This window comes from Tachyglossus aculeatus, unplaced genomic scaffold (genome assembly GCF_015852505.1).
Source record: "Tachyglossus aculeatus isolate mTacAcu1 unplaced genomic scaffold, mTacAcu1.pri SUPER_34, whole genome shotgun sequence".
Taxonomy (NCBI): Eukaryota; Metazoa; Chordata; class Mammalia; order Monotremata; family Tachyglossidae; genus Tachyglossus; species Tachyglossus aculeatus.
Window position 1 is genome coordinate 2,734,961 of NW_024044839.1, and position 24,344 is coordinate 2,759,304.

The following is a 24,344-nucleotide window of genomic DNA, read 5'->3' on the forward strand; positions in this document are numbered from 1 at the left end:
GACATTTATAACTATTAATAAATATTTATAACTATTAATAAACAGTTATTTATAACTATTAACAAATAGTTATTTGTAACTATTAATAAATAGTTATTTATAGCTATTGATAAATAGTTATTTATAACTATTAATAAATAGTTATCAATTCTGGCCCGGGGTTGCCTCCCCGGCGGCTGCTCCGCCCCCTGCCCCGCCCCCGGGAAGGGAATCCCTCCGTCGCCCCGCCCCCTGCGGCGGACGCGGCGCTCCCATTGGTCGGCGGCGGCAGCGGGCGGGCCCGGGGCGGGCGCTGATTGGCTGCCGGCGGCCTGGCGGGGGGTCCGGAGCCCCGCGCATCGCGGAAGTGAGCGGGAGCCCCGGCGCCGCTCGCCGGGCAGCCGCGGCGGGGGAGACGCCTCCGGGGGGTGAAGGACGGCGCTGAGGCCCAGGGTGAGGGGCGCGGGGGAGACGCCTCCGGGGCGCTGACGGGAGGCGGCTGAGGGGCGCGGGGGAGACGCCTCAGGGGCGCTGAGGGGCGCGGGGGAGACGCCTCAGGGGCGCTGAGGGGAGCGGGGGAGACGCCTCAGGGGCGGAGGAGAACGCTGAGGCACAGGTTGAAGGCCTGTGCGACCTTGGGCAAGTCACTTGACTTCTCTGAGCCTCAGTTCCCTCATCTGTAAAATGGGGATTAAGGCTGTGAGCCCCACGTGGGACAACTTGATCACCTTGTGTCCCCCCCCCCCAGCGCTTAGAACAGTGCTCTGCACATAGTAAGCGCTTAACAAATGCCATTATTATTATTATTATTGAGGGGCACGGGGGAGACGCCTCAAGGGCGAAGGAGATCCCCTCACAGGTTGAGGGGAGCGGGGGAGACACCTCAGGGGTGAGAGAGACCCCCGAGGCCCAGGTTGAGGGGCGCGGGGGAGATGCCGCTATATGTTGCCAATTTGTACTTCCCAAGCGCTTAGTACAGTGCTCTGCACATAGTAAGCGCTCCATAAATACGATTGATGATGGTGATGCCTCAGGGGCGCTGAGGGGAGACGGCTGAGACGCCTCAGGGCCGAAGGAGACCGCTGAGGCAGAGGTTGAGGGGCGCTGAGGGGAGCGGGGGAGACGCCTCAGGGGCGCTGAGGGGTGAGGCCCAGCTTGAGGGGCGCGGGGGAGACGCCTCAGGGGCGCCGAGGGGGGAGAGAGAGTTATGATGCTCAGGCCCAGGGGCGCGGGGGAGACGCCTCAGGGGCGCTGAGGGGAGGCGGCTGAGGGCTGAGAGTTATGATGCTCAAGCCCAGGGGCGCGGGGGAGACGCCTCAGGGCCGGAGGAGAACGCTGAGGCACGGGTTGAGGGGCACGGGGGAGACGCCTCAAGGGCGAAGGAGAGCGTTGAGGCACAGGTTGAGGGGCGCGGGGGAGACGCCTCAGGGGCGCTGAGGGGAGACGGCTGAGGGGTGAGAGAGAGCGCTGAGGGAAGACGGCTGAGACGCCTCAGGGCCCAAGGAGACGGCAGAGGTTGAGGGGCGCGGGGGAGACGCCTCAGGGGCGCAGAGGGGAGCGGGGGAGACGCCTCAGGGGTGAGAGAGCGCGCTGAGGCCCAGCTTGAGGGGCGCGGGGGAGACGCCTCAGGGGCCCTGAGGGGAGACGGCTGAGGGGGGCGGTGAGAGAGAGCGCTGAGGGAAGGCGGCTGAGACGCCTCAGGGCCCAAGGAGACTGCTGAGGCAGAGGTTGAGGAGCGCGGGGGAGACTCCTCAGGGGCCCTGAGGGGAGCGGGGGAGACGCCTCGGGGGGGAGAGAGCGCGCTGAGGCCCAGCTTGAGGGGCGCGGGGGAGACGCCTCAGGTTCGCTGAGGGGAGATGGCTGAGGGGGGGTGAGAGAGAGCACTGAGGGAAGGCGGCTGAGACGCCTCAGGGCCGAAGGAGACCAATAAGGCAGAGGTTGAGGGGCGCGGGAGAGACGCCTCAGGGGCGCTGAGGGGAGCGGGGGGCGCGGGGGAGACGCCTCAGGGGCGCTGAGGGGAGACGGCTGAGGGGTGAGAGCACTGAGGCCCAGCTTGAGGGGCGCTGAGGGGAGACGGCTGAGGGGTGAGAGAGAGCGCTGAGGCCCAGCTTGAGGGGCGCGGGGGAGACGCCTCAGGGGCGCTGAGGGGAGGCGGCTGAGGAGTGAGAGAGCGCGCTGAGGCCCAGGGGCGCGGGGGAGACGCCTCAGGGGCGCTGAGGGGTGAGAGAGAGCGCTGAGGCTCAGGGACGCGGGGGAGACGCCTCAGGGTAGGAGGAGAACGCTGAGGCCCAGGTTGAGGGGCGCGGGGGAGACGCCTCAAGGGCGAAGGAGAGCGCTGAGGCCCAGGTTGAGGGGCGCTCCCCCTCCTTCCTCTCCCCTTCCCCATGCCCCCCGCCTTACCTCCTTCCCCTCCCCACAGCACCTGTGTAGATGGATATATTTCTCTATTTAGTTTACTTGTACATATTTATTTTATTTTGTTAATATGTTTGGTTGTCTGTCTCCCCCTTCTAGACTGTGAGCCCGCTGTTGGGTAGGGACCGTCTCTAGATGTTGCCAACTTGCACTTCCCAAGCGCTTAGTCCAGTGCTCTGCACAGAGTAAGCGCTCAGTAAATACGACTGAATGAATGAAGGGTGAGGAGGGGCGCGGGGGAGACGCCTCAGGGGCGCTGAGGGGTGAGGGACAGCGCTGAGGCCCAGGTTGAGGGGCGCGGGGGAGACGCCCCAGGGGCGCTGAGGGAAGACGGCTGAGGGGCATGGGGGAGACGCCTCAGGGGCGCTGAGGGAAGACGGCTGAAGGGCACGGGGGAGACGCCTCAGGGGCGCTGAGGGAAGACGGCTGAGGGGCATGGGGGAGACGCCTCAGGGGCGCTGAGGGAAGACGGCTGAAGGGCACGGGGGAGACGCCTCATGGGTGGAGGAGAGGAGAACACTGAGGCACAGGTTAAGGGGCGCGGGGGAGACGCCTCATGGGCGAAGGAGAGCACTGAGGCCCGGGCTGAAGGGTGCGGGGGAGACGCCTCAGGGGTGAAGTAGAGCACTGAGGCACAGGTTGAGGGGCGTGGGGGAGACTCCCCAGGGGCAAAGGAGAGAGCCCACCTTTTAGACTGTGAGCCCACTGTTGGGTAGGGACTGTCTCTATATGTTGCCAATTTGTACTTCCCAAGTGCTTAGTACAGTGCTCTGCACACAGTAAGCGCTCAATAAATACGATTGATGATGATGATGAGAGGGCTAGGGTGTGGGGGAGACACCTCAGGGGCGCTGAGGGGAGCGGGGGAGCGCTATGGGAACCCTACCGAAGGCGCACCTCCTCCAAGAGGCCTTCCCAGACTAAGCCCTCTTTCCTCAGCTCCCCCTCCCAAGCACTTAGTACAGTGCTCTGCACCCATAAGCGCTGAATAAATTTGATTGAATGGATAATAATAATGATGATAGCTTTTATTAAGCGCTTACAATGTGTAAAGCACTGTTCTAAGCGCTGAGGGGGTTACAAGGTGATCAGGTTGTCCCACCGGGGGCTCACAGTCAATCCCCATTTTACAGATGAGGGAACTGAGGCCCAGAGAAGTGAAGTGACTTGCCCAAAGTCACACAGCTGGCAGTTGGCAGAGCCGGGATTTGAACCTGTGACCTCTGACTCCAAAGCCCGGGCTCTATCCACTGAGCCACATAAGTGGCTTATTTTATTTTGTTAATATTCTATCTCCCCCTTCTAGACTGTGAGCCCACTGTTGGGTAGGGACCATCTCTATATGTTGTCAACTTGTACTTCCCAAGCGCTTAGTACAGTGCTTAGTGTAGCGCTTAGTACAGTGCTCTGCACACAGTAAGCATTCAATTAATACGATTGAATGCTTATTAGTATTATACTTATTATTGAATTGAATAAATAAATAAATACAATAAATACAAAACTTATTAACAAAATAAAATAGAGTAAATATGTACAAATAAAATAGATAGAATAAAATAAATAAATAGAGTAAAATAAACGTGGGTTGCTTTCAAGCCAACGGCGAGGAGTTTCTGTCAGCAAAGAGGCCGAGGGAGTCATGCGGGCAGGAGAGGAGAACTGCTTCGATCCGTGGGGTACCAGTTGGGATGGAGAGGATAGGGCGGGTTTCAGCGATGTTGCCAAGGATGAACCCACGGGATTTGCTAATGGGTTGAATGGGATAGAGAGGAGTCAAGGACAACGCCAAGGAGGCGGGCTCGTGAGACGGGAAAGATGGTGGGGCCTTCTACAGGGATGGGAAAGGCAGGGGCCGGACAGGATTTGGGAGAAAAGATCAGATTGGAGAAGCAGCGTGGCTCAGTGGAAAGAGCCCGGGCTTTGGAGTCAAGCGGTCATGGGTTCAAATCCCGGCTCTGCCAATTGTCAGCTGTGTGAATTTGGGCAAGTCACTTCACTTCTCTGGGCCTCAGTTCCCTCATCTGTAAAATGGGGATGAAGACTGTGAGCCCCCCATGAGGGACAACCTTATTACCTTGGATCCTCCCCAGCACTTAGAACAGTGCTTTGCACATAGTAAGTGCTTAATAAATGCCATTATTATTATTATTATTGCCAGGAGTTCTGTTTAGAATGTTACCGTTTATTGCATTGTACTTTCCCAAGCGCCTCACACACAGTAAGCGCTCAATAAATGCGACTGAATGAATTTGACAGAACCTGCAAGTCACTTAACTTCTCTGTGCCTCAGTGACCTCATCTGTAAAACGGGGATTACGATTGTGAGCCCCACGAGGGACAACCTGATCACCTTGGATCCTCCCCAGTGCTTAGAACAGTGCTATGCACATAGTGAGTGCTTAATAAATGCCATTATTATTATTATTGCCAGGAGTTCTGTTTAGAATGTTACCATTTATTGCATTGTACTTTCCCAAGCACCCCGCACACAGTAAGCGCTCAATAAATATGACTGAATGAATTTTAGACAGAACCTGCAAGTCACTTAAACTTCTCTGTGCCTCAGTGACCTCATCTGTAAAATGGGGATTAAGATTGTGAGCCCCACGAGGGACAACCTGATCGCCTTGGATCCTCCCCAGCGCTTAGAACAGTGCTTTGCACATAGTAAGCGCTTAACAAATACCAAAATTATTATTATTATTATCCCAGTAGAGGTGTCCTGAAGGCCGTTGGAAATGCCAGCCTGCGGAGAGGGAGAGAGATCAGGGCTGGAGATGGAGATTTGGGAATCATTCATTCATTCATTCATTCAATCGTATTTATTGAGCACTTACTGTGTGCAGAGCACTGTACTAAGCGCTTGGGAAGTACAAGTTGGCAACATATAGAGACGGTCCATCCGCAGAGAGGTGGTGGTTGAAGCCATTTCTAGACTGTGAGTCCGTTGTTGGGTAGGGGATGGTCTCTATCTGTTGACGAATTGTACTTTCCAAGCGCTTAGTACAGTGCTCTGCACACAGTAAGCGCTCAATAAATACGATTGAATAAATGAATGAATGCCCCCCCCACAGTAAGCGCTCAGTAAATACTATTGAATGAATGAGCTCAGGGTCCAGGGCGGGAGGGAGCAGTGAAGGGTCTGTGTTGTAAGCTCTGGTGAGCATTCGTTCTATCATATTTCATTCAGTCATATTTCATTCAATCACATTTATTGAGCGCTTTTAGAGCATGGTACTAAGCGCTTGGGAGAGTACGGTACAACAATAAAGAGACTCACTCCCTGCCCATAAGGAGCTTACAGTCTACAGCTGGGGGAGACACATCAATACAATAATAATGATGATATTTATTAAGCGCTTACTATGTGCAAAGCACTGTCCTAAGCGCTGGGGAGGTTACAAGTTGATCAGGTTGTCCACTTGGGGCTTGAAGTCTTAATCCCCATTTCCCAGATGAGGGAACTGAGGCCCAGAGAAGTGAAGTGACTTGCCCAAAGTCACACAGCTGACAATTGGCGGAGCTGGGATTTGAACCCATGACCTCTGACTCCAAAGCCCGGGCTCTTTCCACTGAGCCGCGCTGCTTCTCCCACATGGGACGGGGACTATGTCCAACCCATTTTGCTTGTATCCACCCGTGCCTGGCACATAGTAAATGCTTAACAAATACCATAATTAATATTATTATTAATAGAAATAAATAATTAATGATATGTACATAAGCGCTGTGGGGCTGAGGATGGGGTGAATATCAAATGTCCAAAGATCCATGACCATTGTGGATTTTGCAAGCAGCCCTCAGAGCCCTGGTTTGAATACTCTCTAAAATAATGGAGTCCGCATTCTCTTCATCCTCTTAATTAGCTGATTTTCCAAATGAAATCCCGTCCCCCTAGAAACCCTTACCCAGAAGCCCCGTCCTACTTTTATTAAAAAATATACCATCGGCCAAGGTTAAAGGGATAAGAGGAGGCTTCACCTCAGAAGTCAGAGAAGGTTAAGAGGTTGCCTAGGTTTTAGGGTAGGAAAGATTTTAATAGAAGAGACAAATCCACTTGCTCATAATAGTAAAAATCAATCAGTGGTATTTATTGAGCACTTGTTTTGTGCAGAGCACTGTACTGAGCGCTTGAGAGAGGACGGTACAACAGAGTCGGAAGACACAATCCCTGCCCACAAGGAGCTGACTGCTTGAAATATTGACTGGTGAAAGATCCTAGCGTGGCTCAGTGGAAAGAGCACGGGCTTTGGAGTCAGAGGTCATGGGTTCAAATCCCCGCTGCTCCAATTGTCAGCTGTGTAACTTTAGGCAAGTCGCAACTTCTCTGCCTCAGTTACCTCATCTGTAAACTGGGGATTATGACTGTGAACCCCCCGTGGGACAACCTGATCACCTTGTAACCTCCTCAGCGCTTAGAACAGTGCTTTGCACATAGTAAGCGCTTAATAAATGCCATCATTATCCCCTTCTAGACTGTGAGCCCACTGTTGGGTAGGGACCGTCTCTATATGTTGCCAACTTGTACTTCCCAAGCGCTTAGTACAGTGCTGTGCACACAGTAAGCGCTCAATAAATACGGATTGATTGATTGATTGACTCAAACAGAGTGGCCTGAACACCGGAATTCCCTGAAAGGAACTTAATGCTAATAACTGTGGTATTTGTTAAGCGCTTACTGTGTGTCAGGCACCGTACTAAGTGCTGGGGTGGGTACAAGTAAATCCAGTTGGACACGAGCCCTGTTCCACAGTCTTAATATCCCCATTTTACAGATGAGGTAAGTGAGGCTCAGAGAAGCGACGCAATTTGCCCACGGTCAAACAGCGGACTAATGGCAGAGCCGGAATTAAAATCCAGATCCTAATGACGCCCGGGCTTCTGCTTCTAATCTTTAGCTTGATATTGCCCTTCTGTGTAGAGTGATGGTTATGGCACAAGATTTTTTTTTAAGGGATCTTGGATATGTTGCCAACTTGTACTTCCCAAGCGCTTAGTACATTGCTCTGCGCACAGTAAGCGCTCAATAAATACGATTGATTGATTGATTGATCTCCTGACCGCTTTTGCTTGGAGTGCCTAAATTTTCGCTCAAACCCATTAAAGGCTGAGGAGAAGCAACTCTTCTCCCCTAATTTTTGGTCTTTGGGGAATTTCACGGTGAGTGGATTCAAAGCTCCTGTGCTGGGATTCTGCAGCAAAAGTGAATTTTACCAAGTGTCATGCCCTTAGTTAAAAAAAAAAGTGTGTGTGTCTATGTATACATATATATGTATAATTACATATAGATATAGATAAATAATCTCCATTTGAGGACTCCCCTTAGAGTTTTCAAGGGTCTGAATCACTGTATTTAACTGTTGTGAGGTTAACTCTTTGGCAATTTTAATCTCCGTATTCACCTCAGCAAGAAGTGGGCTGGTGTTGCTAATAGGATTATGGATCTAGGTAGGGAATTGGCCACAGATGGCAATTAATTTTCCTCGGCAAATAGCCCCCTTTGGATAACGAAATGGGGGAAATGGAAAGCCCCATTTTTTCTTTAGCTTTATTTCCTTTATCCTTCCTTGGTGAAGTCATAGAGAAGAAAACAGCCGATCCTGTTGTTTACAAGGTTGGCCCCCTGCACTCAAGGGGCAAAGTCAAGTTTTTGCGTGGCCACATTCCAACCCGGAAGGGGTGTTTGGGTCTGAAGTATGCAGCATTTCCTTCTTATAATCATAACGATATTAAATGAATACTAGGGGCCAAGCGCTCTGCTAAGTACAGGTGCAGATACAAGATCATCAGACTGATCATAGAGCCCCAGGAGGCTCACACTCTGAGCGGGATTCAATCAATCAATCGTATTTATTGAGCGCTTACTGTGTGCAGAGCACTGTACTAAGCGCTTGGGATTCCTTCATATAGAGAAGGGTGAGGTGGAGGGGATGAGAACCCAAGGTCATCTGGCTCGAGCTCTAGCCACCAGGCCACCTTGGGTGGGTTTGCTCGGACACTGGGTCCTTTGTGTCTCCTGGAGGTCATTCATTCATTCAGTTCATTCAATCATATTTATTGAGCGCTTACTGTGTGGACAGCACTGTGCTAAGCGCTTGGGAAGTACAAGTTGGCAGCATATAGAGACGGTCCCTACCCAACAGTGGGCTCACAGTCTAGAAGGTCGTTCTACATCGGCCTGCTCGGGGTGTGCCAAACAATTCCCCACACCCTTTCTCCTCCTCACCCTGAGGCAGCCTGTTTTACCCACAGCCTGGAAGCTCGCCTTGACAAGAAGGCTCTGCTTGGTAACTTCCAGACCCTCTTGGATAAAAACACCAAGCCCCCTCCAGCTGACATCTTGGGAAATTTGGGGTCAAAGAGGTGAAATCAGATGCTGAGTATGAAGCGGCATGGGCCTGGGCGTTAGAAGGACCTGGGTTCTAATCCCAGCTCCACCGCTTGTCTGCTGCGTGACCTTAGGCAAGTTTCTTCATTTCTTTGAGCCTCCGTTTCCTCATCTGTAAAAGGGGGATAAAGACCGTGAGCCCCACGTGGGACAAGGACTGTGTTCAACCTGATTAGCTTTATTCATTCATTCATTCAGTCGTATTTATTGAGCGCTTACTGTGTGCAGAGCACTGGACTGAGTGCTTGGGAAGTCCAAGTTGGCAACATATAGAGACGGTCCCTACCCAACAGCGGGCTCACAGTCTAGAAGGGGGAGACAGACAACAGAACAAAACATATAAAACAGATAAAATAAATATGTACAAGTAAAATAAATAGAGTAATAAATATGTACAAACATATATACAGGTGCTGTGGGGAGGGGAAGGAGGTAAGGCGGGGGGGGAAGGGGAGGAGGGGGAGAGGAAAGAAGGGGCTCAGTGTGGGAAGGCCTCCCGGAGGAGGTGAGCTCTCAGTAGGGCTTTGAAGGGAGGAAGAGAGCGAGCTTGGCGGATGTGCGGAGGGAGGGCATTCTGGGCCAGGGGGAGGATGTGGGCCCGGGTTCGATGGTGGGACTGGCGAGAACGAGGCACGGTGAGGAGGTGAGCGGCAGAGGAGCGGAGGGTGCGGGCTGGGCTGGAGAAGGAGAGAAGGGAGGTGAAGTAGGAGGGGGCGAGGGGATGGACAGCCTTGAAGTCGAGGGTGAGGAGTTTTTGCCTGATGCGTAGGTCGATTGGTAGCCACTGGAGATTTTTGAGGAGGGGAGTAACATGCCCAGAGCGTTTCTGCACAGAGATAATCTGGGCAGCGGTGTGAAGTGTGGATTGAAGTGGGGAGAGACAGAAGGATGGGAGATGGGAGAGGAGGCTGATGCAGTAATCCAGTCGGGTTAGGATGAGAGATTGAACGAGTAGGGTAGCGGTTTGGATGGAGAGGAGAGGGCTAGGATGGAGGAAAGGATGGAGAGGAATCAAGTCTTTAATCCACTGGGTTTAATCCACCAGACTTTTAGCTCGTTGCTTGAATAAGGAAGGGAATCTCCATAAGAGATCCGCTGGTATCAAGAGGACAAAAAAGGCGTGCAGGGTTGAGGAAGTTGCGGAGGAGGAAGTAGGCCGGGGAGCGATGCAGTTGCAGAGCCAGGTTCCCAGAGAACGCTTTTGTTCTTGACCACTTCACTTACTAGAAAACGAAACTCAGCCAGGACCGGGAAGGGTCGGAGGAGGAGGGTGGTCATGTGACCCGTGATTCATTTATCTAACCCGGCTGCAGGGTGACTTCCTTCCTCTCATAAATAGGCGACTGAAACTGTGACCGGCAGGGACACCTTTCTCCGTGGACATGAAGTGCGCTCACTGCCACCACTTCTCTAAGGATGACAGCCCCAAGTTCTGCAGCCAGTGTGGGAAGCCGATGGGATCTAAGGTCCTGATGCCAAGTAAGGATGAGAGGATGCCCCCTGCTCCTTTCCTCTTCTCCCACTCCCTTCCGTGTCGCCCTGATTTGCTCCCTTTATTCATCGCCCCTCCCAGCCCCACACCGCTCATGTCCGTATCTGTCATTTATTTCTATTACTAATAATAATGATGGCATTTGTTAAGCGCTTACTATGTGCCAAGCATGTCTGTACTAAGTGTGGGAAGCCGATGGGGTCTCAGTTCCTGATGCCAAGTAAGGATGAGAGGATGCCCCCCGCTCCTTTCCTCTTCTCCCACTCCCTTCTGTGTCACCCTGATTTGCTCCCTTTATTCATCGCCCCTCCCAGCCCCACACCATTTATGTCCGTATCTGTCATTTATTTCCATTACTAATAATAATGATGGCATTTGTTAAGTGCTTACTATGTGCCAAGCATGTCTGTACTAAGTGTGGAAAGCCGATGGGGTCTCAGTTCCTGATGCCAAGTAAGGATGAGAGGATGCCCCCTGCTCCTTTCTTCTTCTCCTACTCCCTTCCGTGTCGCCCTGATTTGCTCCCTTTATTCATCACCCCTCCCAGCCCCACACCGTTTATGTCCGTATCTGTCATTTATTTCTATTACTAATAATGATGGGATCTGTTAAGCGCTTACTATGTGCCAAGCATGTCTACTAAGTGTGGGAAGCCGATGGGGTCTCAGGTCCTGATGCTGAGGATGCCCCCCGCTCCCTTCCTCTTCTCCCACTCCCTTCCGTGTCGCCCTGATTTGCTCCCTTTATTCATCGCCCCTCCCAGCCCCACACCGCTTATGTCCATATCTGTCATTTATTTCTATTACTAATAATAATGATGATATTTGTTAAGCGCTTACTATGAGCCAAGCATGTCCGCCGCCCCCTCTAGACTGCCAGCTCGTTGTGGGCAGGGAATGTGTCTGTTTATTGCTGTATTGTCCTCTCCCAAGCGCTTAGTACAGTGCCCTGTGCGCAGTAAGGGCTCAATAAATACGATTAAATGAATGACCGGGGAGAGAAAGGGGTTCTGGCGGGGAGGACAAGTAATCAATTAGTCAGTGGCATTGACCAATTGCCTCCTGGGTATCAAGCCCTATTACTAGGCGCCTGGGAGAGGACGCCATTCATTCAGTCGTAGTTATTGAACGCTTAATTGTGTGCAAAGTACTGCACTAAGCGATCGGGAGAGTACAATAGAACAATAAACAGACACATTCCCTGCCTACAATGAGCTTACAGTCTAGAAGAGATGGAAGTGACCTACTCTCCCAAGTGGTTAGTACAGTACTCTGCACATAATACGCGCTCAATAGATTGAACAGAATGATGACAGTGGCATTTGTCAAGCGCCTACTAGGTGCCAGGCACTGTACTAAGCGCTGGGGGGAGTTACGATTCAAGCTGGTTGGACACAGTCCGATCTGGGGATCCGTCCAAGGGGGAAGGAGGACGGGTAAAATCCTCATTTTTACTAATATGGAAACTGAGGCCCAGAGAAGTAGTAATAATAACTGTGGTATTGGTAGGAGGCTACCATGGGCAAAACATTGTGCTAAGAGCTGGGGTAGATGCACTATAAGGTGATCGGCCACAGTTCCTGGCCCTCTTGGAACTCACATCCGAGGAGCAGGAAGAACAGGCATTTCATCCTCATTTTGCAGAAGTGGAAACTGAGGCGTGGGGAAGCGTAATGATTGTGGTCTTTTAAGGGCTTCCTAGGGACCGAGATTCAATCAGTCATGTTTATTGAGCACTTTACAGCGTGCAGAGCACTTGGCTGAGCCTTGGGAAAGTCCGATATAACAATATAACTAGACTTTGAGCCCGTTGTTGGGAAGGGGAATTAGAACCCCAGTGTCCTGACTCCCAGTCTCAGGCGCTCTCCACTAGGTGCGGGGCCATTCATTCATTCAGTCGTATTTATTGAGCGCTTACTGTGTGCAGAGTACTGTACTAAGCGCTTGGGAAGTAAAAATCGGCAACATATAGAAACGGGCCCTGCCCAACAACGGGCTCACAGTCTGGAAGGGGGTTGACAGACAACAAAACAAGTAGACAGGTGTCAATACCATCAGAATAAATAGAATTATAGCTATCTATACATCCATTCAAGCCCTGGGGAAGTTTAGGATTAAGGAGGGGCTATTTGATATGTAAAAAAGCAGTTTGGCCCAGTGGAAAGAGCTCTGGCCTGACCCAGGATCTCATCCCGGCTCTGCCACTTGCCTGCCTTTGGGAGCCCCATGTGGGACAGAGATCCGATGGTATTCACCATGTAATAAGCGCTTATCAAATACCACGGTAAAAATTATTAGAGTATTATCGGTGGGAGATAGTGGTTTCATTGCACTTGAGCCATAGAAACTCTCCGTAGGTGGTAGAAACTGAGCAAGGAACGGGCCACATGTCACTTCATCTCCTCCCCGCTCCTTTCGGTTTTCTAATCTCTCGAGCCAACTCCTTAAACATTTTTATAGTTATTAGTCAACTGCTGACATCTAGCATTCAGGAATGATATCTCTCTTGACTAAACTACCACGGGAGATAAAATTCTAGCATAAAACCAGCTTTTGCTGGGCCGTGACCAAATTCGGGGGTTGATCCCCCGACAGCTTTTTTGCTACTCTCCTAAGAAAAAAAAAACAACACTTTGTAGCTCACTGGCCAACATTACTAGCATTTTTTGTAGCAGCTTGATTTTTTTGAGTGTGATTTTAATTTCAAGAGATACTAGAATGAACTGAGCTATATTGTTAGCTTCTTTTTTCAATCAATCATATTTATTGAGTTCTTACTATGCACTGATAGCTTGGGAGAGTACGATACAACAGAATTAGCAGACAAGTTCCCTTGCTATAAGGAGCTTACAGTCTAGAGGGGGAAACAGACATCGATACGAACAGATAAATAATTTATAATATAGAATTTAAATATATCCAAGTAGATAGGTTTTGAAGGCCGGAGGAAATGTGAAGTTGCAGGGAAGGAGAGAGGTCGGGACAGGATATGTAGGTTTGGGAATCATCCACATAGATGTGGTAATTGAAGCCAGGGAGCAAATGAGTTGTCCAAGGGAGTGGGGGTAGAGAGAGAATAGAAGGGGATCTAGAACTGAGTTTTGAAGGACCCCTGTTGTCAGAGGGTATTTTTTATGGTATTTAATAATAATAATAATAATAATAGCATTTATTAAGCGCCCATGGGGGGCTCACAGTCTTAATCCGCATTTTCCAGATGAGGGAACTGAGGCCCTGAGAAGTGAAGTGACTTGCCCAAAGTCACACAGCTGACAATTGGCGGAGCTGGGATTTGAACCCATGGCCTCTGACTCCAAAGCCCGGTCTCTTTCCACTGAGCCATGCTGCTTCTCTGTTAGGTTAGGTTGTTAGGTGCTTTCTAAGTAGCAGGCACTATACTAAGTACTAGGGTAGATACATGCTAATAATAATAATGGCATTTATTAAGTGCTTCCTATGTGCAAAGCACTGTTCTAAGCACTGGGGAGGTTACAGGGTGATCAGGTTGTCCCGTGGGGGGCTCACAGTTTCAATCCCCATTTTACAGATGAGGTAACTGAGGCACAGAGAAGTGAAGTGACTTGCCCAAAGTCGCACAGCTGACAATTGGCAGACCTGGCTCATGGTCTAACAGGGGTGAAAAAGCCAAGTGCCTTATCCCATTTGTGCAGATGAGAAAACTGATGCTGGACAGCGACTGTGTTGGCTAATTCTGTTGTATTGGACTCTCCCAAGCGCTTACTCCAGTGCTGTGCACGTAGTAAGCGCTCAAAAAGTACCATTGATTGTATGAGGCCCAGAGAAGTGAAGCGATTTGCCCAAGGTTACACATCAGGCCGTGAGCCCGTTGCTGGGTAGGGACAGTCTCTATAAGTTGCCGGCTTGGACTTCCCAAGCGCTTAGTCCAGCGCTCTGCACACAGTAAGCGCTCAATAAATACGATTGAATTGAATGAAAGTGAAGTGATTTGCCTAAGGTCACACTGTAGACAAGTGGCAGAGCCAGGATTATTACCCAGGTCCTTCTGATGCCCAGGCCTGGGCTTTTTCCCGCTAAGCCATGCTGCTTCTCAAGATGGAAGAGTATTGTGTCTTCCAGGGAAAATGTCTCCTTGCCAATGGGAACTTCAGAGGCTGGAAAACTGCTTTTTTTGTCTTCCAAGGGTTCCAGCAGTAGGAGTTTTAATTAACAGCAACAATCACAGTATTTGTTGAATGTTTATAATGCCAGGCACTGTACTAGGCTCCGGGGTAGGTGGTAATAGTAATAATCATAATTGTATTTGTTAAGCACGTACTATGTGCCAGGCACTGCACTAAGCGCTGGGGTGGGTATAAGCAAATCAGGTTGGACACAGTCCAGGCCCCACACGGGACTCCCGGTCTTAATCCCCATTTTACCGATGAGGCAACCGAGTCCCAGAGAAGTGAAGTGACTGGCCCACAGTCACCCAGCAGACGGGCGGCAGAGCCGGGATTGGAACCCAGGTCCTTCTGATCCCAGGTCTGGGCCCGAGCCCTTAGGCCGCGCTGCTTCCCTATCTGCTTTCCTTCATCTTTGTGCAGAAAACAGCAGCGGCCCTGAGGCCTCCACCCCGAAGGAGGTGGAAATGGAGGCCGGCGGAGAACTGAAAGTGGAAGATCTTCCTCCTTCGATCCCGGCTTCCGGTGGCGATCGGCAGGGCAGTCCGGCTGAATCCGTATCGGACGCCTCATTGGCTCAGCAGGGGGTAAGACTCCGGGGTTTCCTGCATTATCATCCGTATCTTGAGATTTGTCCGGGGAAGCTACCGTCAGAGCGGACACAGACACGGTTCCACACGGGATTCGGGGTCGTAGCGGGAGGGAGAACAGGTGCTCCATCGCCACCGTACAGATGAGGAAACTGAGGCCTAGAGACGTGAAGCGACTTCAGTACATTGTCCTACAATACAGCCGAAGCACAAGTCCGATTCCCTGCCCTCCAGGAGCGTGCGTTCTCAAGAGGGGAAACAGACATAACAGTATTTTGCAAACGGAGACTCGGCCTTCAACCTTTTATTCTCTGCTTCTCCAAATTCTCTTCTTCCAATTTTCAGCCTCATCACTTCCACTTCCTCTCAGATGGGGCAACTGGATGTCGGCCCGTGGAAGTGGGGACGGTTTAGGTGGTGGCTAGATCGAATAATAATAATAATGATGATGGCATTTATTAAGCCCTTACTATATGCAAAGCACTGTTTTAAGCACTGGGGAGGTTGCAAGGTGATGAGGTTGTCCCGCGGGGGGCTCACAGTCTTAATCCTCATTTTACAGATGAGGGAACTGAGGGAAAGAGAAGTGAAGTGACTTGCCCAAAGTCACACAGCTGACAATTGGTGGAGCCGGGATTTGAACCCATGACCTCTGGCTCCAAAGCCCAGGCTCTTTTCCACTGAGCCACGCTTTATGTCTGTCTCCTGTAGGCTGTAAGTTCCTTTCATTCAGTCATTCATTCAATCGTATTTATTGAGCGCTTACTGTGTGCAGAGCACTGTACTAAGCATTTTAAAAAGTACAGTACAACAATAAACAGTGACATTCCCTGCCCACAGCGAGCTCGTAGTCTAGACAGACATCAATGCAAGTAAAGAAAGTTACAGATCTGGACATAAGTTTTTAGACTGTGAGCCCACTGTTGGGTAGGGACTGTCTCTATATGTTGCCAATTTGCACTTCCCAAGTGCTTAGTACAGTGCTCTGCACATAGTAAGTGCTCAATAAATACGATTGATGATGATGATGATGATGATAAGTGCTGTGGGGCTGGGATGGGGGAAGAGCAAAGGGAGCAAGTTGGCGTGAAGCCGACGGGAATGGGAAATGAGGAAAAGTGGAGCTTAGTCCGGGAAGGCCTCTTGGTGGAGATGGGCTTTCTTGTGAGGAGGGATCGCATGTAGCAACCTTGTTATATTGGACTCCTCCAAGCACTCAGTACAGAGCTCAGCACCCAGTAGGCGCTCAATCAACCATCGATTGATTGAATGTATTATATTGGACCCTCCCAAGCGCTTAATACAGTACTCGACACCCTTAGGCAAGTGCTCAGTAAATACTGTTGATGGAGTAAACGTTAAGAAACAGAGGGGTACTTGAAGGGGTTTTTTTATGGCATTTGTTAAACGCTTACTGTATGGCAGCCACTGTTCTAAACACTGTCCTAAGGGTAGGTACAAGGTAATCAGAGTGGACACAGTCCTGGTCCCACACGGGGCTCACAGTCCTAATCCCCATTTTACAGGTAAGGTCACTGAGGCCCAGAGAAATGAAGTGACTTGCCGGAGGTCACACAGCCGACAAGTAGCGGAGCCGGGACTAGAACCCAGGTCCTTCTGACCCCCAGGCCTATCTACGAGGCCACGCTGCTCGAGATGAAATGCAAACGCTATCCAGCTGGTGAGCGGGAAGTGCGTAAAACTTTCCTCTTTCCATTCTAGAGCAAGAAGAAGAAGAAGAGGAATAGAAATAAGAAAAAGAACAAGAATTCCTCTGATTCCACCGAGCCCAATTCTTCATCCCTGTCCAGTTCGGAGCCATCGAGTCTGAGTTCCCTTTCAAGCTTGGGGGTCCCGGATGCCCAAGGCGTTCCTCAAGACGGTCCAGCGCCCGAGAACGGGTCGACCCCCCCGGCTCCCCAGGTTTCTGCCGGAAGCGACGGGGTCCAGGCCGGAGGGGATCGAATCCCGGAGCCCTCGGAGCCAGAGAGGCAGCTCGAGGGGCCGGGTCCCAAAGAGAGCAAAGGGAATGAGGACTCCGGCATTCCCGCGGGACCGGCCGGCGTCGGCAAGGAAGGAGACGGGCCGGGGGGTGTGCGGGAGGAGGGCGCTCCCGCCGAGCGGACGGAAGAGGCCGATGGAAACGGGGACCGGGGCCGCCCCCGGGACCGAGAACGGAAGGAGGGCGGCGCCTCGCCGACTCCCCGGGTCCCCGAGGCCTCTCAGGGGGATGGCTCCAAGCAGACTTCCCCTCCAACCAAAGCCGCCAGTCCTCCCCACCAGGATCCCAACCCGAAGGGGCCCCCTCCCAAATCTAAGGGGGTCCCCCCCGAAGAAAAGAAATCCAACGCTTCGAAACCGCAAGCCAGCGCCCCAGAGCCCAAGGCAAGTGGATCGCGTTGAGCCTGTGGTCTTCGAGGGTGGGGGGCCCGTTCCCAGGATCCTCCGGACCCGTGGCGGTAGTCGGTCATTCCTTGTCCCGGTGGGCGCAGCCGTCCGCTAAAGCGGGGTTCCGCCTCGTCACCCCCCAGCCCCCGCTCCCGGGTCCGTGATTCGGGATTCGTTTGCCGGTTCCAGGAGGCGGAGGCGAAGAACAAGCCGGCTAAGACGAGGAAGGGGTCGCTGAGAGAAACCGAGGGCGGGATCCCGCAAGTGACCAAGCCGGAGGGAGCGCCCAAGAACTACGCTGCGGCCGTAGCTTCGGGCAGTCAGAAAAATGCCAAGGAGCAGCAGAACAAGAAGGCTAGCGAAAGCGCGCTCAAAATGAGGTACGGCGTAGAAGAAAGCCAATGTGGGTATTTTTCCTCAGCGTCGAGGATCGTGGCCTTTGGGCAGACGGTTACCGTTCTCAGACGGGCCGTGTCCTGTGATTTTGTTAATAGTAATAATGCATCAGTATATACAATTAAATTATATTATATAATATAAATAATGTACTAGTAGTAGTACATTATGCAATATATTATACCATTCTTAATGTTATTTACTGTGATTTTGTTAATAGCAATAACATCAGTATATGTAATTATAGTGCATTATATAATTATATATTATATTAATAAAAATATTTTAGTAGTACATTATGCAGTATATTATGCCATTCTTAATGTTATTTACTGTGATTTTGTTAGTAGCAATAACATCAGTATATGTAATTATATTGCATTATATAATTATATATTATATTAATAAAAATATTTTATTAGTAGTACATTATGCAGTATATTATGCCATTCTTAATGTTATTTACTGTGATTTTGTTAACAATAATATATCAGTATATGTAATTATAGTGCATTATATGATTATATATTATATTAATTATAATATTTTATTAGTAGTACATTATACAATATATTATACCATTCTTAATGTTATTTACTGTGATTTTGTTAGTAGCAATAACATATCAGTATATGTAATTATATTGCATTATATAATTATATATGATAATAATAATATTTTATCAGTAGTGCATTACACAATATATTATGCCATTCTTAATGTTATTTACTGTGATTTTGTTAATAGCAATAACATATCAGTATATGTAATTATATTGCATTATATAATTATATATGATAATAATAATATTTTATCAGTAGTGCATTACACAATATATTATGCCATTCTTAATGTTATTTACTGTGATTTTGTTAATAGCAATAACATATCAGTATATGTAATTATATTGCATTACATAATTATATATTATATTAATAATAATATGTTATCAGTAGTACATTACACAATATACTATGCCATTCTTAATGGTATTTACTGTGATTTTGTTAATAGCAATAACATCAGTATATGTAATTATATTGCATTATATAATTATATATTATATTAATGATAATATTTTATTGGTAGTACATTATACAATATATTATACCATTCTTAATGTTATTTACTGTGATTTTGTTAATAGCAATAACATATCAGTATATATAATTATATTCTATTATATAATTATATATGTTCTATTAATAATAATATTTTATTAGTAGTACTTTATACAATAGATTATACCATTCTTAATGTTATTTATCAGGTATTATTATGATTGTATTAAGCACTTACTATGTGCTGAGCACTGTACTTTATATTATTAGTAGTACATTATACAATATATTACACCATTCTTAATGTTATCACGTATTATTATGATTGTATTAAGCACTTACTATGTGCCAAGCACTGTACTTTATATTACTAGTAGTACATTATACAATATTATACCATTCTTAATGTTATTTATCACGTATTATTATGATTGTATTAAGCACTTACTATGTGCCGAGCACTGTACTTTATATTACTAGTAGTACATTATACAATATATTACACCATTCTTAATGTTATTTATCACGTATTATTATGATTGTATTAAGCACTTACTGTGTGCCAAGCACTTTACTTTATATTACTAGTAGTACATTATACAATATATTACACCATTCTTAATGTTATTTATCACGTATTATTATGATTGTATTAAGCACATAGTGTGTGCCAAGCACTGTACTAAAAGTGCTGGAGTAGCTACAAAAACATCAGCCTCACCTGGGGCTCTTGGTCTAAGTAGGAGGGAGAACAGGGATTGAATCCCCATTTTGCAGATGAGGGAACTGAGGCCCAGAGAAGTGAAGTGGCTCAGCGGATGAGTGGCGGAGCCAGGATTAGAACCCAAGGCCACTGATTGCCAGGGCCCAGGCTCTTAGGCCGCGCTGCTTCTCAAAACAGGGAGAGAAGATGTGAGAAGGGGCTTACTCTGATGGCTCGTGGGTTTGGCCGAACTTTAAGAGACGAATAAGACCCCCGTGCTGTTCCCCGTTTTCCCCGGGAGAGGTTTTTATCCAGTTCTCCGTGATAAATTTGCAAGTTCTCAGTAAGCGCTCAGTAAATATCATTGAATGAATGAATGAAAAAGCAGGGAGGCATTACGTGTGTTTTCGGTTGCAGCCTTCTAGTGGCAGGCGGGTGTTTATTTTAAATTTTTTCTATTTTTTCTTCCTTTCGATGCAGACCGTTGAGTCCCGGCAGAGGGATCCAAGTCTTCTTTCATGCCATCATCTCGAGACATTTCAACTTCAACTTTAAGCAAGATAAAGTGTTCATCAGGGGAGGGCCAGCCTTGGGGCGAGAGCAATGGAAGGAAAATGTCTGTGAGCTGAACTTCAGCAAGTAAGTTCCTTTCGGTTCTCTCTGAGATGGGGTATTGGGTTTCTGACCATTAGATTTCCAGATCACAACTTTGTTTTTCTATTAATTAATGAATTAATGATGGCATTTATTAAGCGCTTACTATGTGCAAAGCACTGTTCTGAGCGCTGGGGAGGTTACAAGGAGATCAGGTTGTCCCACGTGGGGCGCTCAGTCTTCATCCCCATTTTGCAGATGAGGTAACTGAGACCCAGAGAAGTGAAGTGACTTGCCCAAAGTCACACAGCTGACAATTGGCGGAGCCGGGATTTGAACCCATGACCTCTGACTCCCAAGCCCGGGCTGTTTCCACTGAGCCACGCTGCTTCTCTGGACAGGGACTCTGTTCAACCTGATAATCTTATATCTACTCCAGCGCTTATTACGGGACCTGGTACATAGGAAAGGCTAAACCCGGCTCTGCTACTTGTCAATCAATCAATCAATCATATTTATTGAGCGCTTACTGTGTGCAGAGCACTGTACGAAGCGCTTGGGAAGTACAAGTTGACAACATATAGAGACGGTCCCTACCCAACAGTGGGCTCACAGTCTAGAAGGGGGAGACAGAGAACAAAACAAAACATATTAACAAAATAAAATAAATAGAATAGATATGTACAAGTATACTTGTCGGCTGTGTGACTTCGGGCAAGTCACTTCACTTCTCTGGGCCTCAGTTTCCTCATCTGTAAAATGGGGACTAAGACTGTGAGCCCCACGTGGGACAACCTGATAACCTTGTATCTACCCCAGCGCTTAGAACAGTGCTTGGCACATAGTAAGCGCTTAACAAACACCATCAGTAAACCAATACCATTATAAATAAAGAAGAAAACCCCTCCGTCTCTTATTTTGTTTCCAGGGACTTGGGAGAACATGGGTTCCTCATTGAGGGTTTGTGTACCATTTCCAAGGATCAGCTGGATCAGAGTATCCCGTACAAATATTTCTTGGTCTGCAATGCAGCCTCAGAGTATGAATTCATCTACAAAAAGAAGGAGTCGTTCGAACACGTAAATCGTTGTCTGTTCATAAAATCGTCGTTGGTTACTGCAGGAGGTGAGTTAGGAGCTACGACAGTATTGCTGCCAAAGCTTCGGCTAAGATAAAGTACCTAAAAGCAGCAGGGCCTAATGGAAAGAGTCCAGGCCTGGGAATCAGGTGGCCCGGGTTCAATTTCTGACTCCACCACGTACCTGCTGTGTGACCTTGGGCAATTCATTTCACTTCTCTGGGCCTTAGTCCCCTCGTTCGCCAAGTTGGGGTTTAATACCTGTCTCCCTCCTTACTCTCAGCCCCATTCATTCATTCATTCATTCATTCATTCAATCGTATTTGTTGAGCACTTACTGTATGCAGAGCACTGTACTAAGCGCTTGGAAAGTTCAATTCAGCAATCAAGAGAGACAATCCCTGCCCACCCCGGGCTCCTCTAGTGGAGGAGACAGATGCCAAGAATTAATTCCAGGAGAAAAGTGTTCTCTTTTCCCACTGCTCTTTTTTTTTTAATATGGTATTTGTTAAGCGCTTACCATGTGCCAGGCACTAAGCACTGGGGTAGATCCAAGAACTGAGGGATGCAGTCCATGTTAGTAGGAGGGAGAACAGGGATGGAGTCCCGATTTTGCCGACGAGGGAACCGAGACCCAGAGGAGTGAAGTGACTTGTCCAAAGTCACACAGCGGGAAACTGGTGGAGCCTGGAGTAGAACCCAGGTCCCCTGACTCTCGGCCCTGGGCGTCTTCCAGTAGGCCATGCCAGGTTGGGCGTGCCAATCGGATCTCACCCTTTAAATTCTCTTTTTAATTTCTAGAATGGCACCAGTACGATGACATAATCTGCAAGAAGCCCGAAGAAGGTCTATTCAAGAAGGTCAAGAATCTGTTCTCAGATGAAAAAAAAAATGTGGTTAAAGGGAAGCACATTGCTGGGGAAATTATGCTAGAGAGTATCTTCAGCATCCTCAGCTCCTGGAGCCCTGAGAATGTGAAGAGCTTATTCAGCCAGTTTTCTCAATTCCTCTTTGTGGTGGGAAGGCCCATGGTCTACGAAAAAGGGGCAAAATTTTGGAGTGATCTTGGATTTGAAGAAAAAGAGGTAAGCGGACCAGGCGGATTCACTGATACCGTCTCCGTCATCGTCGTTATTATCGGAGCGCTGTGAAACGGGAGGTTTTTCGAGCGATAGGATCCCTCGAGTCCTTGAATGCCCAAACCCTGTCCGCTGAACCTCTTTCCTTCTTCTCTTCCTCCCTCTGGCTTAGGTGAAGCAGATGGTGTGGACCTATCTGAAAAGTCTGATTTCACCCTTTTTGGAGAGGAACGCCACCGACCCTCTGCCCGACACCCTTCCGGTGAAGAGTAAATTGCGGATGGGACTGATTATCCTCAACTTGGTCAAACAGTTCGAGCTTCTGTACAGCAAAGAGGATATGCTCAAGCTCTGTAGCCTCCTCTGCCTGGACTCTATGTCTCAAGATACCTTGCAACAAGAACTGTCACTCACCAGGGAGGGGTTTTCGGGGATTCCAAGGTATGGGCCCTCAGAGATTGGGGAGGACGATTGAAAATAGAGGAGGGTGTCAGCCGGATCACCGTCCAATCAGTGGTATTTACTGAATGCTCTGAGTGTAGAGCACTGGGAGAGGGCAATATGACGATATAGCAGAGTTGGTAGACACACTCCCTGCCCACAAGGAGGTTACTGTCTAGAAGATGTAGAGTGATCATTCAAATAGTGGTATTTATTGAGCGCTTACTCAGTGGAGATGAAGAGTGTGAGCCCCTTGTGGGATGGGGGACACACTCCCTGCCCACAAGGAGGTTACAGTCTAGAAGATGTAGAGTGATCATTCAAATAGTGGTATTTATTGAGCGCTTACTCAGTGGAGATGAAGAGTGTGAGCCCCTTGTGGGATGGGGGACACACTCCCTGCCCACAAGGAGGTTACAGTCTAGAAGATGTAGAATGATCATTCAAACAGTGGTATTTATTGAGCGCTTACTCAGTGGAGATGAAGAGTGTGAGCCCCGTGTGGGATGGGGGACTGTGTCCAACCTGATTAATTCGTATCTACCCCAGCGCTTCGAACAGTGCTGTGAGCTTGTTGTGGGCAGGGAATGTGTCTGTTTGTTGTTGTATTGTCCTCCCCCAAGCACTTAGTGTAGGGCTTTGCTCCCAGTAAGCGCTCAATAAATGCAGTCGAATGAATGAATAAGCTCTTAACAAGTACCTTAGTTGTTAAGCAGCGTCTCCCCTCCCATGGGACCCCTTCCTTAACACTAAGTTGGACTGTTGGCTACCATCAATTCTGGTCTCTCTCTCTCTCTCTCCCGTTCTCTCGTTGTAGAATGAAAGAATCCTTGAAGGATCTCTGCAGGGAATGCATCAGCAAGGAAGTCCATCACTGGGTGTGGGTCCTCCCTGTCTTCCACTTCTTTGCGGAGCCCTTCCCCGGAGACCAGCTCCCTCCGAACCAGCCCGAGGAGTCGTGGGCGGGCCTGGAGGGCCTCCACTACCGCAGGCCTTTGGGGAAGAAGTGAGCCATCCCCGTTACTCCCTCCCGCTCGGCCCGAGTCCGCATCCGGGAGCTCCCCGGGGCGGAAGATCCTGACGTGGCTTGGGAGGGCTTTTCACCGATGGTTTGGGGGTTTTTTGTATGGCAGTTGAATCCCTATTTTACAGAAGGAGGAGGAAACTGAGGCCCAGAGTATCAATCAACCAATGGTATTTATTGAGCGCTTACTGTGTGCAGAGCACTGCACTAAGCGCTTGGAAGGCAGTACACAAGAGGATTAAGAGAAATGAAGTGACTTCTGGGTGGTTTTTTTTCATGGTTTTTGTTAAGCACTTACTATGTGCCAGGCACTGTACTAAGCACTGGGGTAGATAGAAGCTAATCAGTTTGGACCAAGTCCCTGTCTCTCAAGGGGTTCCCAGTCTTAATCTCCATTTTACAGATGAGGGAACTGAGGCCCAGGGAAGCAAACTGCCTCGCCTAAGGTCACACAGAAGACAAGTGGCAGAGCCGTGATTAGAACCCAGGCCCTTCTGATGCCCAGGCTCTAACCACTAAGCCATACTGCGTCTCACTGGTTTTCCAGTCAGGTACTCAACCCATAGGAGGCC

General features: G+C 48.9%; 1 protein-coding gene across 1 annotated transcript in view; it reads left to right on the forward strand.

The window, feature by feature from the left end:
* The first annotated feature begins 10,130 nt into the window (after positions 1–10,130).
* RNF213 (ring finger protein 213) overlaps positions 10,131–24,344 on the forward strand; it is a 115,666-nt gene continuing 101,452 nt past the window's right edge. The window contains exons 1-9 of the mRNA XM_038741969.1: positions 10,131–10,264; positions 14,842–15,005; positions 16,731–17,393; positions 17,586–17,776; positions 20,037–20,195; positions 21,079–21,275; positions 22,030–22,313; positions 22,480–22,748; positions 23,566–23,754. Of these exons, the coding sequence (XP_038597897.1) occupies positions 10,168–10,264; positions 14,842–15,005; positions 16,731–17,393; positions 17,586–17,776; positions 20,037–20,195; positions 21,079–21,275; positions 22,030–22,313; positions 22,480–22,748; positions 23,566–23,754 (2,213 nt within the window). The 5' untranslated portion in view covers positions 10,131–10,167. The remainder of the gene's footprint in view (positions 10,265–14,841; positions 15,006–16,730; positions 17,394–17,585; positions 17,777–20,036; positions 20,196–21,078; positions 21,276–22,029; positions 22,314–22,479; positions 22,749–23,565; positions 23,755–24,344) is intronic.